The 16911-nt window shown below is 41.4% G+C and overlaps 1 protein-coding gene across 1 annotated transcript in view; it reads right to left on the bottom strand.

Annotated features, from left to right (window-relative positions):
• LOC138293204 (vitellogenin-A2-like) overlaps nucleotides 1-16911 on the bottom strand; it is a 64719-nt gene that overhangs the window by 30540 nt on the left and 17268 nt on the right. Inside the window, exons 14-19 of the mRNA XM_069232292.1 lie at nucleotides 14199-14323; nucleotides 12278-12379; nucleotides 8715-8834; nucleotides 8442-8631; nucleotides 8266-8359; nucleotides 4587-4772 (exon numbers count right to left, since the gene is read on the bottom strand). Coding sequence (XP_069088393.1) covers nucleotides 4587-4772; nucleotides 8266-8359; nucleotides 8442-8631; nucleotides 8715-8834; nucleotides 12278-12379; nucleotides 14199-14323 — 817 coding nt within the window. The remainder of the gene's footprint in view (nucleotides 1-4586; nucleotides 4773-8265; nucleotides 8360-8441; nucleotides 8632-8714; nucleotides 8835-12277; nucleotides 12380-14198; nucleotides 14324-16911) is intronic.

Raw genomic sequence — 16911 nt, 5'->3', positions numbered from 1 at the left:
TGGGGGAGTAGAGTGTCATAGAGTGGATTTGTTGGAATATCAAAGAGTCGAATATGAGGAGTAGAGTGTTTGTAGCCTTCAAGTTCCCCCCCATGGTCCCCATCAAATCTCACTGGGTGCCCTGGGTGGATAGGTCCCAGGGGATGGGGCCCTTGGGCTGAAATTGGCCTGGAGAGGGGTGCCACTCATCCCCTTCCCAGTTTTAATTATATATTTGGCCCCATGGAGGTGGAGGTCCCGGAAAGCCACGTGGCCCCCTAGCATACTGCTCTGTTTAGCCCCTGCGAGGTGGTGATCCCCGGAACTTAGTTTTGTCCAAGGAGAGGGGTCTGCCTTCATTATTTAAATAAAGACCTAGGGAGGTGGTAGTCCCCTGGGGCTAAATACAGCCCAATGGGGGGGGGGGGTCCATGTGCCCCCCACCCCTCCAATTTTGTTTTGAAGCCCGGGGAGTTGGCAGTCCCTGGGGCTCAAAACAGCCCTAGGAGGGGGGCCCAGTGCACCCCCTTCTTTTTTCTTTATATTTCCTATGCCCCTGGGTCCTGGTTCTCCCACAGAATAAACTGAAAACAAGTTTGGGAGACCACACTTGTTTTATTTAATTTTTTTTGCTGTGGAGTCCTGATACTGCTGTAATTTCGTACCAATTTTTTTTAAAAAAAATGCTTTTTGTGCGCTGGCGGGGCAAACTGCAAGGTGAGGTAATTTCTGCTGATTATGATAGATTGCCAGAAATATCGGCGCGACAATTAAAAAAGGAGGCCAGCAAGAGGTGACTGATATCTGAGGCAGGGAGAAATGTGTAAAAGTTTGTCCAACAACTACTGTGCTCATGTGTCTGTCACAATATTTCCTAGGGACATCAGTACGATTTTTCCTAGCTTGGCTTGCATTGTCTTTTTTTAGCATCATGCTGGTGCATTATGTTAGCGAAATAATGCAGCACAGATAGGTGAATGTTATTTTGCATCAAATAGTGAGCGTCTGCTGGAGATATGCCCATTCAGGAAAATAAAGTTGCAGGGGAAGAAAATTCCTCAAGAATTTTTTAACACTCAATGAAATGTATGTTGGTGTGCTTGCTCTTTCTGCATATCTTCCATCACGATTAATTTCCCCTTGCCCAATCATTTTCTTGCAATTGTTCCTTAATTTAGCTATGCATGTTTACTTTAAATTATTGGAATTTTATGTATTTTGAGCCCACCTAAATGGAATTTGTTGTAGGTTTTGCTGTCTCAACTGTAAAAGTGATGGCCTGTGTAATGGGCTATCAAGGGCCCACAAGCATAACCTAAGACAAAAGCCTGATGAATCCTCGGGATGGAAGATGGTACAGGCCTGGGAGGGCAGTTGATGCCAAATGGCCAGCTCAGCCCCTGAAAGGGCACAAAGGTACCCTACGGTTGGTTGGTGCTTTGCTTCCATGGGGGTGTGCAGTTTTCGTGCTTCAGAGAAGGCTGGGAGGTGAAGGCTCACCTATCCATGTTGAGAGCGAGGTCAATAGTAATAGAAGGAGAGAAAGGCAAAGTTGCAATTGTCAGCTGACAGCAGAGCATGTGGGAGTCTGAGCTAGCAATTTGGCAGGAGTGAGGGCACCAAGGTAAGATGAGGGGAACTTTGGAACCAAGAGAGGCTTAGTATGCCAGACGGCAGGGGCCCTGAGAAAGTGAACCAATGAAACCGTACAACATATGGCAGGACCAACCTTGATATCTGCCCCTGGGCCCACTGCCTTGTAAACTGAAAGGCAGTAGCTAGATTAAGCCTCGAAGGGTCCCCCACCGAAAAGTAAGAGTGTGCCGATGTGATCATGGAATTGATGTGTTATGCACCTTATGGGTGATTATGTATGCTATTAAAAAAAAATAAACTGCAACCATTGTTTTCCAGAATTGACTCTGCTTGTTCATTTGTGGAAGAAGGGTCGTAGGAAGGTGTGAGGATAGGAGGGCTTAGTTTCACCAGTTAATGTGTCATTGCCCTTCTGGAGGGACACGTGTCATGGTTTTGGCTTTCTTGTATTGTATTGTCTTGAATTGCAGCATTTATTCAGCACTTATAACTACCCTGTTTGCGTTGACTACCATTACATCTACCAGTGACACTGTTGTACAGCAGATACCGTCAGGACTTGTCATTACTTCGACTGGAAAAATGTACAAAACTATCTCCTGTCCGGTCAGTTTGGACCCCATAGTAAAGCTAATTGTAGTTAATCATTGTATGATCACTGAAAAAGTACTTGTGACTAAGTAATACAAGCATTGGCACAGCCAATAGGCCACGCCTATTACAGAGCTATTGGCATTGGCAATGTATTTCGCCATGTTGTACAGCGTGGGGTTGCTATTCAGCATGGCTAAATGTTAGTGAAGTGGAGTGTCAGAGTGGAGTGGGAGAGTTCATTGTCATAGAGTCAATTTGTAGGCATGTCGTAGAGTGGAGTACGAGTAGTAGAATGTCATAGAGTTGAGTAGAGGGGAGTAGAGTTCAGTGGTTCAGTTACAGAGAGTGGAGTTGGGTGGAATGGAGTGAGGTAGTGGTGTGGATTAGATTGGAGTAGAATGGGGTGGATTGAAAAGGGGTGAAGTGGGATGGATTGAGCAGAGTGGGGTGGATAGGTGTGGGGTAGATTGTACTGGAGTTGGGTGGATTGAAATGGAATGGGATTGGGGAGCATTCGAGTGGTGTAGATTAGATTGGATTGGGGTGGGTGGTTTGGATTGGAGTGATAGGGCTGGGGGAGGGTTTAGATTTGATTGGGGTGGGGTGGACTGTCTTGGAGTGGTGTAGATTAAATAGGACTGGAGTGAGGTGGATAGAATTGGAGTAGGGTGGATTTTATTCACTGGATTGGGGTGGGGTGGATTGGACTGGAGTGGGGTGGGGTGGAATCGACTGGAGTGGGGTGAATAGGATTCAAGTGGGTGGATTGTATTGGAGTGGGGTGGATTGATTTGGATTGGGGATTGGATTGGATTAGAGAGGGGTTTGGTGGATTAGGTTGTGGTGTGGTAGATGGCTTGTAGTGGGGTGGGCTGGATGAAGTGGAGTTGGGTGGACTGAAATGTGATGGGTGGGGTGGATTGGATTGAGATAGAGAGGATGGATTGGAGTAGAGTATGGTGAATTGGAGGGAGGGGTGGATTGGAGTGGGGTGGGTGGATTGAAGTGGTATGGATTGGTGTGGGGTGGATTGAAATGGGGTGGGTTGGATTGGATTGGGTGTGAGGTGCTGCAGTAGGATGGATAGGTAGTGGGGTGGGGTTTATTGGATTGAGGTGGGATCGGGTGGGGTGTTTTGGATTGGATTGGGGTGGATTGGAGTGTGGTGGGTTGGATGGATTGGATAGGATAGGAGTGGGGCGACTGAACTGAAACTTTGCAATGTTGTTTGTTCTGCTGGGCATGTGCTTGCCAGTCACAAGCCTTCTGTTTGCAGGGCCCTAGAAGTTAAAAAGAACAAAATAGTACTTCAATCACTTCAGGAGCAGCGGGCAGGCACTGATTAATTTGCATCAATCAGTGCTTTGTTCCTGCTCCATAGACAGGAATAGAATGGATGCTTGCCCTCCAATGATGAATTACGTGGCTGTAAAGAAGAGTGCCATGCAAGCCAACATATGGTAAGCAACCGGCGGGCAAGAAAGATGCATGCGCTAACGTATGCACTCGCAGGTTCGACCCTAAAAAGGGGTTGGCATTTATGTTATTGGCATGCAAAGTGACAAAAGCACTGTTTTTATGACTAAAACAAACCCGCTGTTTGAGGCTGAGGGCCAAACTGTTGAAATATTCTGAAGGAAACACTCCCAAAACAATGGGATGAATTTTGCACTTTTGCATTTCTATGGGGTCAGGGGTTTGTTTTGCAAATTTATTAGCAAATCAAATGGTTTGTGTTCTGTGGTCTAATGAAACATTACCCTTGTGATCACTGAAAGTATTTGCCAGTTAACCTATGGTATCAAAATGATTGTGTTACTCAAAAAGTTAAGAGAAAAGTATCTCCAAAACTTTACTGAAAAGAATATGTCTGTGCTACATTTAGTTTTTAGTGTCCAAAGAAGTAGAACAATGCCATCTTAACACTGATACAATACAGTAAAATTGTTCCTCATTATCCATAGTACATGGGTCATTCATAAACATGGTAACAAAATGTGATTGCACTTTGTTGCCTAGTTGTGTCAAACTGAGTCATTGGCCCATCATCTGTGATGGGACCTGTCCTGACTTTAGTTGTTTACCCCTTATTTTCAAGTGGTGCCCTTTATTCACATGAGAGAATATTCCTCAGCAATTTACAATCACATTGTGAGGAGGATCTCCCTAAAACAGAAACAGTGTACTTGTTGTTCTGCTAGAGTGCTGTTTTGCAGCTTGGCCTACAGGTGGGCCTCCCTGGTCCCAATGGCAATCCCTCGACTGAAGTAGCTAGATCTATGTCATTCTGTGGTCAACAAAGACACTTCACAGTTCATATGTCTGGCCAAATATTTTGTCACTGGAACCCTTAGAATCAAACTCCATGGCAGTACCCACAACTTTTGTCATTCCTTTCTTAGTACAAAGGCTCCTACCTGACAACAAGGAGTTCATTCTCCTGCTGGCATGGGGTTGTCTCTATCTTGATGTTCTTCTCTTTCATATCAATCTTGGCCGTCAGTTTTGTTGGGGCATTTGTGCGGAGCTTGGCATGAAACTCAATGCCAGCCTGGATGAGGTGGGTGTTGATTCCCATCACAGCCACAGTGTGCATGGACATGCTGAAAGAGAAACCTTGTGTTAGCAGGGCCATACCATGAGAGTAGCAATTGGTTCAAATTTGCCAACAGAGAGATTATAATTGAATCATCAATCTGCAAATAAATCTTAAATGATCGCTTAAGGTGTTCTCTGCAGTATTGAGATCATAACCTTGGAGACCAACTTTCCAAGCATGTTCTTGTAGAGTTTGCAGCTAACACTGTGGAGAATAGCTTTTACGGTTTAATCCCCATAAGATTAGCAGGTTAATACTTTGTTACACCTTTACCCCTTCAACAACCTCCGTTTCGATTCTGAGAGACTCTAGGCTTCATAAAAAGCAGAATCTAGAGGCAGTAAATATCTATAGATCGATAGCTAGATAGATAGATAGATAGATAGAAAGATATTTATTCGAGCTACACAGATGTTGAGTTCATAGTAAGTGTACACTTTCCCTGTTAACTTACATTTCAAGACATTATCGCTCTAAATTTTATTCATGATCTTAGTGTGCCACTTCATGTTCAAGAGTACATCTAGCCCAATAACTCATTTCTGTTCATTTATAAAAATTGATTCCCTTCCTGATCTCACAAACACCTATGCTCCTGCATCACGTTGTACAAGCAAAGGTGACCCATGAGAAGAGAGCAAGAGGGAAATTAGGTAATTGGGAAAGGAAAGATGCAGCATGAAATTGCAGATGTATTTAACTACTCAAGTGCTGGAAACAGAGCAACACTGCAAGCTCTCAAGAGAATACAAACCATTCACTCTTCACTCCAATTCTTTATGGTGCCACCGACTTGTCTGCACTCAGACACAGCTGTTCTTGGTGCATTTTAAATGCTTTTGCTACCACCACAAATCAATTTTGAACTTGCCCTTTTCGAATGGCCAGCAAAGTTTGGTTAGCGTGCAAGTCAGTTTTAGAATTCCCAATGTAGTTATCCTTGGATAAACATTTTAATTGCCTGGCTTGTTCTTGCACTTAAACAGTCATTCTGGATATATATTTTACCGCCATTTATATTAATCTAGTTAATTTCAACTGTTGTTAAAGGGCAGACTAAAAGAAGATGCTAGCTACAAGGTAAAACAAATACGCAAGAATTTGAAATGAATGATGATGTCCAGCTAGTTATTTAGAATTTCTTGTGATTGACCTAATTCTTTTCACTCATACAACTGGCAGACTCATACAATTAGCTCTGAAACTGAAATATGTCTCGGGCTCCGGAAGGGACTGACACAGTCTATAGCAGAGGTTGGCTTGTTGGACAATTATTTTCCCTCTCAGAAGTTCCCTGTGAAAACCAAAAGACATCAGAATGGTCGCTCACCTAGGTGTGCCGGTGTGTGTTTGTCTCTGCAAGGTGTTCTCTGTAGAACATTGACGTCTAGGTGGAGCTGCCATAATTCCTTAGACATGGGACTGATGTTGTCCCATTGACTCTACTATAAAGAGAAACTTGGCAAAGGCTACATCCATCATGCTCTCTTGGAGAAAACACAAGGGTCCAGAAACTCTTTATTGAGGAGAGACGGCAGGATTCCAGTTTCATGAATGTTGATGGTGGCATGCATTCTAGCAAACTGAAGTGCAGATCTTAACTGGGCCGGACTGGGAAAGAAAAAAAGAGCCAAGCGCCAGAATAAAAATGGCCACTATCAGTGAATTAGAAAGCTAAAAAAGTTGCCCGTGTTTGCAAATTGGGGCAGTTTTGAACTTGTAAAGGCATGCTAACTTTCAATCCGCACAATGTGTCCCACATTTACTAAAGGTTGTGCATGCAAGCTGTTAAGCACAGCACACTATGGCTGTACAATGGAAAGTTAAAATACTTTGGGCCTGATTTATACTTTTTTAGCACCGTAATAGCGTCATTTTTTCACACAAAAGCAGCACAAACTTAGAAAATTCAGTTACATTTTTTACGTTTGCACTGCTTTTGCATCAAAAAATTACGCAAATATAGAGCTAAAAAAGTTAAAATCAGGCCCTTTGTGTGATGAATGGCTTTCACAGCATATCAGAATATCCATAAAGTAGGAATCAGAAGCGTTCTTCCTTTTTCTTTGTAAAAACTCTGCACTAGCCTCAAAGGTGAACTGTAGAGTGTTGTCAAGGATTGTTATTTGTATAAGGTATGCAGAGTTTTTTTTAATGAACAACAGGATGCAAACGTTGCTGGGTTACAATATGGAGAAACAGGAGGGTAAAAAATTCATGTAGTGCTACAAGTAAATCTCCTATTACAAAACAGATGTCTTGTTCACCAATTTGTTCATGCATGCTGCACTTTTTTCCGGCAAAAATGCATGTGTACACCTCACAGTTGGTGGTATGTCAGAATATCGAGGACAAAAATATTGTTGGAAAAAGTATCTTAGCAAAAATATTATAGTCCGATGGTTGTTGAAAGGAGTGTAGGGAACGAGGTTCTATGCTATGTATTAAACTATGTAGGTCCTTCTGTACATTTCCTTGAATTGCAGAGGCTCGTGGTTACATCTCTTGTTCTCTCTAAATTAGATTGCTGCAACAGCCTGTATTCCAATGTGCAGCAACAATTAATAAATAAATTGAAGGTCATAAAGAGTGCTGTGACACACCTTATTTTAAAGATTCCTAAATTTCAATCAGCCTCTAAGGCTTTAAGGAAACTACACTGGCTCTAGATTACAAAAAGAATCATATTTAAAGTTTTATGTGTTACTTTTAAAACATTATATGGATCTGGCCCAGCATTCCTGAAGGATTGTTTGGAATGGTACCCCCCCGTCCAGGACTCTCCGGCCAGCAAAATCTAACAAGCATTTGCAATGCAACGGGTCTCGCATTTCTCTGAGTTAGAGCTATTAGCAGTTGTAAACTCCTAACTAGACATTTCTTGCCTTATTAAATGGAAAAAAACTCTACTAAACAAGCGAGATCGCCATGCGAAAAAAGAGAAAAAGTAGTTCACAAACCGGACGGAAAACAGCGAGCCTCGTATGTTTTCAGTACTTGGGCGCTGCGCTCGAGGAGGGCTAACCACCGGGAAAGGTATGACGTATGCATGCCTTCCGCTAATGAAAGCAAGCAGATTTTAAAAGGCAAGCCGACAAACCAATGAAAGACACTGACATGACATGGGTGGGGCTCCGAGCCCTTTTCTAACTACTACAGCATCTCGCAAGCGATACGCATGTGCAAGCTCATGCTATGCAGGCTCGACCCTAAAATCGCATGCGTTCCCAGAATGAAGAAAGCCTCTTGGGGAGGGAGGAGTTCCTGGATTATTGCCATGAAGGACTGGAACTCCCTACCCCTTGAAATTGAAGAGTAACCTAATATCCTGGCCTTCCATGAGGCCTTAAAAACCGGGCCCTTCCATCTTTAATGCTGTCTCAGTCTTTCGGCTCAACAGGATCAGTGCCAAGACAACCTTGGGTATTCAAGCACTTTATAAGTTTATCTCACATTAACATTTTCAGGTGGAATTCTGATGGAGAAAATTTATTTACCTTGGTGCTACATCAGCATGAAGTTGAATATTTGATTCCAATAACTGAGCGACACTAAAATCTGAAGATGGAGTTGGAGTCACTTTCATATCAGCTGTCAAAGAAACAATATATATTTAATAAATGTGAATGTATTATTTGAGGATATGAGATTTGTTAAATGGATTGAGACATACTGTTGATGGCCACATTAGCCACAGCTGCAGAGTACAAGCTGAACTCCATGGGCAGACCAACACAGGTGGGAAGAATTTGTCGAACTTCTGCGACCAGCACTGGTTGTGCAAATTGTCCGGTGACACCATTCAGAAGCTTGTGTACTGCGTTCTTCACAATATTGTGCCTTTCTGCTGGTTCTTTCAGAGCCTAAGATGGGGCAAACATATTGGAGGGTTATGAAAGACAAAGCAAACTTTGTTTAGGAAAATTAGCTACTGTATCTATTTTACCTTGATGGCACTTTGGATGACTTCCTTATTGACATCAAGATAGGCGATCTCCTGGCCAAATAACTTGATATTGCCTGATATCAAGGGAACCTCTGATGGCAGCGCCTTCCAGCCCAGCAACTGTGGAAACATTGCATGAGATAAAAATATCAGTCAAATGTAATCACATTTCAACTTGTCAGCTAAAAAATATTTTCCACCAACATTTGTTTTTAATTTGAACCACGTTTTTAGAGTTGAAACTGTGAGACAATGTTGTGTTCAGTAAAAGGCTTGGAGCCCGCCTGTCGCTCACCATTTGTTGGTTTGCGTGACACTCTTCTTTACAGCTTTGTAATTCGTCATGGCATGTCTGGCAAGATTTCCGGTCCTTTGTGTGGAGCAGGGATCAAGCACTAATTGATTTCAACTTAATTAGTGCCTGTCAGCTGATCCCAATGTGATGGAGGTGCTATTTTGTCCACAATTCCAGTGCCCAGCAAACAGAAACGTGCCCAGCAGGACAAAAAAAATTGCAATGTTTTATTTTTTAAAAGCTAACTTTATTTTATTTTGTTAAGTCGTCTTTTCTCAGTTTCCACTCATTTTTTTTTTTTTGCTCGTAGGTGCTATTGTCAAAAGATGACAATTAACTTTTTCCAAATATGCGAGACAGATTTCACTGCAAATGCTTGTAATCAATAGTTCTCGGATTGAAACATACATTTCAATTAGTAACTAACCTTTCTTCACTTTCTCCTTTTTCTGCAAGGCCAACTACATGGATATGTAGGAGACAAGTAATTGAAACGTCAAAGATCAGATCTTGAGAAGGGAGTGTGTTTGTTATGCACAACCCTTTAATAGAGGGGATTTCTTGCCTGGCAGGTTCAAAGCCGATGGACATAGATGTCAGTGGCATGAAGGGATTTTTTCTGCCACTATCTCTTGCACAATAGGCCATCATTAGGGGTGGCAGGGAGTCGTAACCACAGGGGGGATACCGCTTTATACGTTTCTGAGCAGCTAGTGCGTAAAATAATAGACACACAACCCGAGACCTGAAAACACTACATTCCGGGTGGACTGTGGAGGCTGCGTGTAACTGCTGTGCCGGTCCCTGCCCGCCCTACATAACAGGAGAAGCTAAAAATGGACCCTGATTTCTCTCACCTGCACAACAGAGCCAAAAAAAGACGCATCCCTTTTTCACCTGCACCAAAGGGGTAGTGAATGAATACAGATTTTGGCCTATTCTCTCAGAAAAGGGGAAAAAGACAAAGATTCGTCCTCGGAATTTCTGGGTCCATGTGTTATTCCCAGTTCGGTGGAAAAAATAAATTGTAATCGCTGGATTTTATCGCAGGGATACTGAGTGGAATACCAGATTTTTGTCCACATGGTATCCCTGCAGCTAAATCCGGGGGGTCTCGTAAGAAGGGCAGTAGCAGGCTATGTTCAGCCCCCAGATCTGCCTTTAGTCTTGTATAAACATATATTTACCCCCTTCTTCTGTCTCCCCAGGTGTTTTTTTAATGTGTCACTGATCTTGTCATTAATAAGAGTAATACTGCTGTGGTAAACATGATTTTCGTTCAATACATACCTTGAGGTAAACATTTCCAGGCAGCACTTATTCAATGAAAAGTAAGACGCCAGCCCTGAATCCTTACTATCAAGAATGGTGTTGTCCAAAACAGGCGTAAGAGGAGGAGGGCGAATCCTTCTCCAGATTTTCAGGATAAACACAGGTACAATGTATTAATCTAAATGGAATTTATTTTCAGAGCACATGGCTGCATTGTTAATCGTGCATTGACCTGGCCAACCTAATACTATATTGGACTCCAAGCATGTAGAATAACATCAACCTGATTTTTTACAGGAAGAAACAATTATTTCTCAACTCGATGTTATTGAATGTTGCATTTTTGACCTAAAAGAATCCCAGGAGCCAAAGAACTTCTGCAATACGCTCCGAGTGCATAGAGCCTGATTTTTGTATTTCTGCTGGTGTCCCCCAGCACCTTGAGACTCTCACGGGTGAGTAGCGCGCTCTATAAATTGTTTGGTTGATTGATTGATTGTCTATATTGGTTTGTATAAATGTACCACCACACAATTTCTTGCTGATTTGCAAGAAAGCTCGGCACTGCTCAAAATGAGCCTGACTAGGAGTGCCCTGGTTACTTGTGATAAGTGCTGTACCTCCTGCTACCCCACATATCACAATTAAGAATTTGGTGGCAAAGACTGCACTCTCACAGTTTTCTACAGATACTTCTTGTCAATTACAACTAGCCAATGTTTGATAGAGGAAAAAGACCTATGAAATGCTGGACAATGTGGACTTTTTTAATTGCTTATTTGAACAAAAGACAAACCAGTACATGGCATGATGAAGAGAGCTACCTGCAGTGAGCAGAGAAACACCTTCCTTACAATCGCCCTATGGCACAAGGATTTAAAGCATATACATCATAGTGCATGTGGACTTTGGTGCAATAAGCACCAAACGTGCTTGTTAGGCCTCATTTTATCAAGTGAAACTTGTGATTGTAGTAATGATTGCAGTCGATAAATAACGTGGACCATGGAATTGTGTTTTATCAAATGCAGCCCAGTACCAGGGCGCTCGTGATCAGGTCTTAGCTTGGTTGCCTGGCGAGATCGTACAATCATATTGATATCTAAGCTGTCTTTCTTTGGCACATGGAAAGTATCAGTAATTGTCTTCTACAGGAGCAACCATTAATACCATTAATTGAACAATAATGGCATTAGTGGGTGCATATCCTATTACTACTGCTGCACTTAGTATTGTGTTGCAGTTTTGAAAATTGGATTCTAAGGAGCCTCTGAATTACTACATAGGGCTTGGGTCCAAGTTGGCCAATTATTCTGATTGGGGTACAACAGGTTTTTGTGGCTAAATTGGCACTGCAAGTCATGCACAAATTTCAAATTGATCTGGCAAAAGTTGTGCAGGGCATACCAGAGCACTCTGAGTTTAGGAGCTCGGCATGCAGCAAAGGGTGAAGTGTTGAAACGTTATGCCCCATTATGACCTGCAGAACTCAGAAAGAGGGCTAATAATGCAGTGATACAAAACACCCGCTACGGGATCTGTATTTCCTCGGTTGTATTATTGCCCCCAAATAATCAAGTATACCAACCGCACTGGTAATCAATAGTCTCATCCTTACTTTAGAGCGAGTTCACATGGCCTTGGTTGCAAGAGGATGCACAGCCTGCACATGACATTGCAGAATGTATTTCTAGACGCATGCCAACGTGTTTGCTTGATATTCAAAGTAAAGTTGGGTGGTTTAAGGTGACACTTAATTCCATCTTAATGGGTATGAAAAAAAAATATGCGCACAAAATGTTCACTATTCCATGTGCATATCCAAAGCCCCCAGCATAGACTATTTGCTGGCAGGTGACTGTCTGCAGGCTTTACACAATTTATTGGCTCAAGAATAACTGGACTACTCACACATACTCTTTTCAATGATGCTGAGTGTATAATAATATATATGTAGTGACATACATACAATGAAAACTTCGAAAATATGTATTACCGTTTTAGCAATCTGTCCTATCTTTTTGTGCATGGGATATTCAGCAAATGGAATGTTTTGCTTCCTCAGCGTTTCCTCAAGACCCTCTGCTCTGACAACAATCTAAGAAAACATGACAATATATGCAAACATGTTTATAAAGTTTCAGTTGATATTCATATTAGGGTACATATATGTTACTTAAGCATTATCATTGATTTCTTAAACAACGCTATTTTATGAAAGTTTGAAAAATAAAACATATTGGAATATACAAGACATGCGATTACAAATGTCTCACATGGTTTTGATTATTACTTCTATGATATTGAAAAACAAGCACACGCCAAAGAGGCTTCAGTGATGGGATTGAAACTTCCCTAACAATATTTGCATCTTACTGGGTTGTGGGGAATACCTCACACAAGACATGGGCAGTAGGGAAGGATAAGCCTAAAAAGAGCTATTAAGATTTTATTGAGTGACGTCATGTAGAATAAGGCAGTTTGAGCATGGTAGAATTGGACAGGTAAGACTTAGAAAGATTGGAAATCAATAAGGTAAGGTTTGGGTAGGTGAACAGTTGTGTAATTCATATCTGAGTAGCACTGAATTTTGAATGTAATGATTTGCTCATGTAGATTTAGGTAGTGTACAATTTGATTGGGTATGATTAATTACAATGAGATACTTTGGGATCTTTACAGGGTTGCATCAAGTGGACAAGTCTACAGATGTTAGTAATGCAGGAGTCAGATGCAATATGATCTCATTGGATTGGGTTTATGTGAGTTGATAGTGGTATGGATAGATGTTGATCTGAGATGTGCTCAGATCGAGTTGGGTATATTGGGTAGATAATGGTAGGCATATGTGTCATCAAGTGTGGTAGATTGGTTTGGTATTGAATAAAAAGGGGAAGATTGAGAAGAAAAATGTATGTGCTTCATGATTCTCCAAATTAGTTTAGCATAGAGTGAAATTATGCAGAGAAGGATCAATAGTAGTAAACCTTAATCTGTAAAATTGGTAGCCTGCGACTGGGCATGGCAGGATTGAGTTTAGTACATTCTGATAGGGTATACCGTTACATCGGGCAGAATAAGATATGATTAGATAGAGCACCATTGGAGTGTGTATTGTAGGGTGGGATAGGACAGGGATGGAACAGGTAGAATAAATGTTGGATTATGGTTAGTCAGATTACACAAAAGTGGATAAAGTATATCTGGTATAGTAGGCTCAGTTATGTTTGAATTGTATAATGTGATGTAGGGTGCCTTTCTGTTGTAGGACTGTACAGAGTTGTAATAGGTATGATGAAACTGCTTTAATGCGATAAAATAGTACCAGGTAGTTGGGATTTGGTGAAGATGAATTGAACAGAGTGGGATTCAAGAGGATAGGTTTTAGAAGGCCAGAACTGAGTGAAGTATCTCCTGTTTAGATTGTATTAGGCAGAGTGTAGGGTCACGTAGGGATGGATTGGCTAGCGATAAATCAGATAGCTTAAGATTGTGAAGAATAGAATCCAAAAAGGGATGATCATGCAGTTTGTTGTAAGGTTTTGTGGCAACGGGCAGGGTAGAGGGTACAATTTGCAAGGCATAATGAAGGAGAGAATTATAGGATAAAGTAGGGCCTGGTATGGTGGGATCAACGGAAGTAGGTTTTGCTAGATCAGAATTTGATAAAGTAATATTTGATATGTACAAGAGAATAAAATTGCCCATTACATTTTGAGATTGGGTAGGAAATAATAGCGAAGGTAGTACTAGTTGAGCATAGTTTGGTAGAATAGATTTGGGAAGATGAGAGTCACACACAGTGGATATAAGTAAAGTAAGCAAAGTAGGGTTATATCGGAGAGAACATTCACGGTGCCACAGCTCCCTATTTTTATAGATCTTATGAGTGATCAATGCTTTGATCTTTACCATACCTCAAGGATATCAGCCTCTGCACCAGTAAAGTATCCTCTCAGTTTCCCAAGCATAAGTACGGGGAACATCGTACTTGCACTGTTGATAATGAAGGCATTAGCACCAATTCCTGCCATTAGAGGATCTGCAGATGAAAATACAAAGTTTCGGTGAAACTAAACCTCTGAAGCTTACAAAGAATATTGACTTCAAGTATGTTGAGTACAGATAAACAGCCTTTGTAGCATTCAACAGAACATTTCATACAAACTAAAAAACTAAACACAGTATCGCACTTTCCTGCCTTTTGGCTAGATTCTCATTTGACAAATATTGCATGCATACAGATTCAAGACCATATTAAAACTTTAAAAGTCAATTTCAAAGCTAATTGTGCGAAATGAAAGAAGATCCAATGAAATAAAATAATGCCCCAAAAACGATCCATTTGGGGCTTATTCATAGAATTTTCTTTTCATGACAACTCTATGAAAACAACAGTGCAGTGGAGGACACAAGTCGATAAAACTGTACATACTTTTGTATGGAATGAATAGGGCAGTGCTACAGACTGCAGTGGTCTCCCTGCTTGTGGGTGTAATGCTCCTGCTCCACCAAAACACGTGTGTGGTCAAACATCTATGCCCATGGCCTGGATGTGCTAATGGGTAATTGTAATAATATGTATTTGCAAAACAAAAGAATCTCCAATGAACATGAGGGTCTGTTCATAGAATAATGCGGTGTGTGGAGGCTGATTGGCACTGAGTTGAAGAAAGCAGGATGTGAAGAGGTAGAGGCAGGACTTTTTAAATTGTACAGTACTAGATAGCACAGTGCATAGCTGTCTTGATTACATTTACTTAAAACACGAGACACAGGAATATCAAAGGTTATACACAGAATTGCACAACTGTTAGAAATGGGGCCTTTGGTTGGCAGTCAGGTTACCCCTTGTCCAAGCAAATACTGTTATTGGTGCAGATTTGCTACTTTTTCAGTAAACCGTTTACTAAGGGACATATTTACAAAGAAGAGGCGCAATGCAGCACAGCAGGCAAAGTTATTATGAAGAATTGAGTCACCTGAAGAGAGCAGAACTGTGCAATATTTTCAAAGAAATAGTGCAACCCTGCTTTCTTAATGCACTGCTGCTTATTGGACTGCCTGGTGCCACCGCAGGCACCCTTATGCCATAGTGCAAGGTTGTCCGCATTGAGGTCAGGATAGTTTTTGTGCGGGAAGCAATACTTTCCTGCACAGAAAAAATGGCTTGGGGGATTCTCCTCTTTGCATGTGTACTGCAGAATGCAGCACAAATTCAAAGAAGAAATAACATGGAGAAATAAAAATATTTCTCCTTGTTATGTCAGCTTCAGTGAGGTGCACCACTTTGACACAAATCCATGTCTACAACTCTTTGTAAATATAGGTTTGCATCAAAATCCATGTATGGATGCATGGAATGCCTGTGCATCACCCATGGCATGCCTACCTGAAGCAAAGTAATACAAGGCAGTGCAATGCCCTGTGTTGTGTTTTTTCGTACAAAGCCACACAAATCAACATTTGTGCAGCTTAAATAAAAAAATGGAGTTTGCATCAGGCTGCATCAAAAAGTGATGAAACCCAGGCACAAATTCTTCATAAATTTGGAACTATGAAAATATAGGTTTGCAGACAAATCCATGTTGGGATGCAGGGGAATGCCCATGCACCACACGTGGAATACATACCTCATGCAAAGTAACATAACACAGCACAATGCACTCCATTATTTTTGTTGCATTAATTTTTTCAACATTTGTGCGGCTTTGTAAATACAAAAAATGATTTTGTGTCCGGCCTGAGTCAAAAAGAGACACAACGTTGATACAAAATCTTTGGAAATCTGAACTTAAATATGTTTAAGAGCCTGATTAAAAAAATGAACAAGTTAAAAGTTGTTGGTGAAATCTGTGTGACAAGAGTATCTGTCACAGGCTTATCAGACCCGACTCAGGACCACCAGACTCCCAAGCCAAGAATGTATTTATTTGGTGGTATATGACACCTCAAGCACCCCCTCCCCAAAGTGTACCCCCTGGGGGTGTAAAATAAGGTCTTGATGTACCAAGTTCAGAAACATGTCAAACTTCTCATCTTTCCACAGTGGACTCATGCTGTAGAACCTTTTTTCTGTGCATCCTCTTAGATCATGCTCATTTTAGATTGATAAGGCTCTGCCCATACAATGACTCTCCGTGATACCATGATCTCTTGTTGGGAAGTTAGTGGGATAGCCCCACTGGTCATGTTTTTTGATGTGGCAAGACCCGCACTTCCAGTACTCTGCAACAACAAACCAACCAGGTGAATTTTACTTATCGCTATTAATGCTATCCTAATTGGTTAATGGCAGTACTCTCAGCAACCATACATCCTTCCTGTAACTTTGAAATAGTCATAAAGTATAAGATGTTTCTGCATCTTCCACGGTCAAATATTTCAAATATTTCAAGTACGAATCAAAAAGGAATAATATTCTTTGAGGTGTAACAACATCCCTTACTAGGTTAAGACTTAGCTGGATACTCCAAGATCATCAATTTTGAAAAAATCGGTATTACACTATGGGCTAATTCAATACTAGTGAGAGCAAGGCATGAGGGAGAGAGCAGCAAAAAGACAGGAGCATATATTTTTGCAGGCGGGGGGGTAGAGAGGTAGAGAATGGGAAAACACATGCACTTT

Source organism: Pleurodeles waltl, chromosome 4_2, assembly GCF_031143425.1.
Source record: "Pleurodeles waltl isolate 20211129_DDA chromosome 4_2, aPleWal1.hap1.20221129, whole genome shotgun sequence".
In the NCBI taxonomy this organism is placed as follows: Eukaryota; Metazoa; Chordata; class Amphibia; order Caudata; family Salamandridae; genus Pleurodeles; species Pleurodeles waltl.
This window is presented reverse-complemented; position numbering and strand designations above follow the sequence as displayed.